The sequence below is a fragment of the Dendroctonus ponderosae genome, unplaced genomic scaffold, assembly GCF_020466585.1.
Source record: "Dendroctonus ponderosae isolate FM_Combo_2020 unplaced genomic scaffold, Dpon_F_20191213v2 Dpon_F_20191213_8, whole genome shotgun sequence".
NCBI classification, from domain to species: domain Eukaryota; kingdom Metazoa; phylum Arthropoda; class Insecta; order Coleoptera; family Curculionidae; genus Dendroctonus; species Dendroctonus ponderosae.
The window spans coordinates 6,000,078-6,002,950 of NW_026019016.1; the positions used below are offsets into that span (position 1 = coordinate 6,000,078).

The 2,873-nt window shown below is 39.6% G+C and overlaps 1 protein-coding gene across 2 annotated transcripts in view; it reads left to right on the forward strand.

Annotated features, from left to right (window-relative positions):
- LOC109534402 (anaphase-promoting complex subunit 5) overlaps positions 1-2,161 on the forward strand; it is a 5,739-nt gene extending 3,578 nt beyond the window's left edge. For both annotated transcript variants that reach the window (XM_019900074.2, XM_019900073.2), the window contains exons 8-11: positions 64-327; positions 386-599; positions 653-906; positions 1,824-2,161. In XM_019900074.2, coding sequence (XP_019755633.2) covers positions 64-327; positions 386-599; positions 653-906; positions 1,824-1,943 — 852 coding nt within the window. In that variant the 3' untranslated portion in view covers positions 1,944-2,161. The remainder of the gene's footprint in view (positions 1-63; positions 328-385; positions 600-652; positions 907-1,823) is intronic.
- The last annotated feature ends 712 nt before the right edge of the window (positions 2,162-2,873 follow it).

The window sequence follows — 2,873 nt, forward strand, 5'->3', positions numbered from 1 at the left end:
CAGCGTTTTATTTACTGTGCCAACGTTCTCGTAATCTGTAAGCAATTCACTGGTTTATTCTAGGGCGAATATGCTCTCACAAATACAATTCTCCAGTATATGAAGACCAAATACCCGCACGAGCCGCTTGCTAGAAACTGGATGTTAGTCGAGAATTGGTCGCATTACACCCTCGCTCTCTACCACCAAAGGTATAGTGTGGCAGAGGAAGTTGCTCAGAAGATAAAAGTGTTGGACAAATGGGAGGGCCTTTTAAAAATGGCCGAAGTCAACTTGTATCGAGGCGAATTCACTCGAGCCCATGCCATCGTCGGCGTTATTTTAAAGGTAAATTTTCATTTATCGGTACTCCCGATCCGGCTGGTTCTACGAAACGGCTTTTCAGCATTACAATCGGGACGAACACTTGAACGACGGCAAGTATTGCCTACTCCGTGCCAAACTTCTCCAGGCCGAAATCTATTATACGAGCAACTCTTCAGCAGTAGGGGTTGCGGAGACTCTCTTGGAGACCTGTTTAATGGAGGCGACAACGTCGGGACTGGCATACTTGATTGCACTAATCCATTTGCACATTTCCCACTCATTTCTGGCACAATGTAAACATTTAGGAAATTGTTGGTCGAACAGTTTGTGATAGGTTGTTTTGCAGCTATGCAAACTCAGGCGCTCAGAAACCTGAAGCAGCGGAAGTGCATGACCGAAATTATGGGCAATGGGAGTCTCTACGATCGTGCCCGAGCCAATCAACTCTACATCAGGATCAAGATCCTAAACTCCGATAAATCCCAAGAAGAAAGCTACCGCAAAACATTGTTGCAAGCAGTCAACGATCTAGAGACGGTCAAGAACGACTTCAAAAAGCTGGAAGCTAACGCCAGAGTCAAGAATGTGCTGAACATACAGGTAGGCGACAATGAGCCGCAAATGCACTGCTGATCAGTTCAGCTCAGAAAAGCTCGACACTTTTCGGTAGAAAATCGGTAGACTCATTTTTCTTTCATTATTAAGGGCTCCATCTGGTGAGAATTTGGAAATTCTCTGTTACGCACACCTAGAGCTGGTTGGGTGGTCCAAAACCTCACCACAAAAAAAAGAGCCCCAAAAAATCGCGCGTTTTTTGCATACTAAAATTCGCAAGACTAAAATAAACATTAGTCAGTAAAGAAGTATAGATGAAATTGTACTCGTTTTTAGCTTATTTCTCAACTAAATTTTCATTAGATTAACCTGTGAAAATATCCGTTCAACTTGGCTGATGAGTGAGGTAGAATAAGCAGGTTACAAATAAAATTGGTTAAAATTGGAAACATGAATGTATCAGCTCCATATTTCAATATTTGTACTTGGCTCCAGAACTCTTCAATATTTCTAAATTTTTTTTTATTTCAACATTTCGCAACAGACAGTCTGGATGTGTCCAGACCTTGTAATTCACTATCATTTATTAAATTTGGGAATATCATTGCAACGTCAGAAATAAATTGTAGGGAACCTGATCTCACTATTGCAGAATCCATAAAACATAATTTTATCATATTTATGATCTATATGGCGGGCTTCATACATTTTATGTTTGAAAAAGAACTCTAATATACGGGATGTGCTAAAATAACATGTCTGCTATTACCAACGTACTTTGATCATGAATGGAAATATGTTATATTATTTTAAGTAATCCACGGAATTGTTTTTAACTTTTATTTGTAACTTTTCGGTAGAAATCTGCATGGTATCGGTAGATCGTTAGGTTCCTTGACAAATCGGTAGATCTACCGAAAAACCGGTAGACCTGGTGGTTACTGTTATTGTTTATGTTGCAGGCACATTTATATAATGCGCTAAAAATGGACACCGAGCGCAACAACTGCGCTTTCGAATGCCAGAGACTTGATTTGTCCTTTGCGGAACGACCAGCATCAAAGCTATTAAGGTATCTGTGATTTGTTTGATTGGAATTTTTCGGGATTTACATTTCATAGAATCGGACACTATTTGGCACAGTTGCTCGCATGTATTTGTTATCTGGTCTCATTGAGTGTTGAGTGGCGTGTCTTCAAATTTAACTCAACTTGTTTTGAAATGTTAATGTACCTATCTAATTTTAGCGTTGTTTTTCATGTTTTTTATTGCAGCGAATAAAGTATTATTATTTTTCCAATTTTCTGCTTCTTTCGCGGACGCTCTCTGACTTGCTTCCGGGTGGTAAGAGTCGTCTTCTCGAGATGGTGTTGGCTCAAGGGTCCTAGCAGGGTGGCCAACTTTTCAAACGCGTATTACCGTAAAAGCCATTTGAAAATACCGTCTTGTTCTATGAATACCGTATTTGAAGCACGATTACCGTACTAGAGATTCATTCATGAGGACACCTTGGTTCCTATATACTTTAGAAATATACGTGCTGGCTCTAATTTGCAAGTTCAAAAGTCGATACGTCTTCTGGTGGCTAAAATTATAACTACAAGTTAAGTAGTAATTTGACACTGGTTTGTCGACATTGACGATTACATCTGATTGCGATTGGTTTTGTTGAGTTCTAATCAACTTTTGCAAGGTTTTACAGAAATAGAAACAGACCAAAAAGTGTGTAAGTATTGTCATCAAGTCCAATAAATTGACAAGTCTCAACTGTCATCGGCAACGAGTAATATGACGTTTCGCAGCGCCACCATCGGTAGTTGAACTCTTAGACAAGGAAAGAGAGGGGACGCGTAACATCCTTTACTAGCCGTATTCGTGTAGTGAAGCCAAAATTGGAGTCAACGCCATTTACTGGTGACAAACATTCGCGGTGACATTAAAAGTTGTTTTGCGGTTTGTGTGTGATTTTTAAATTAAAGACCAAAATATTTGTAATTGTTTACGATGGTGGG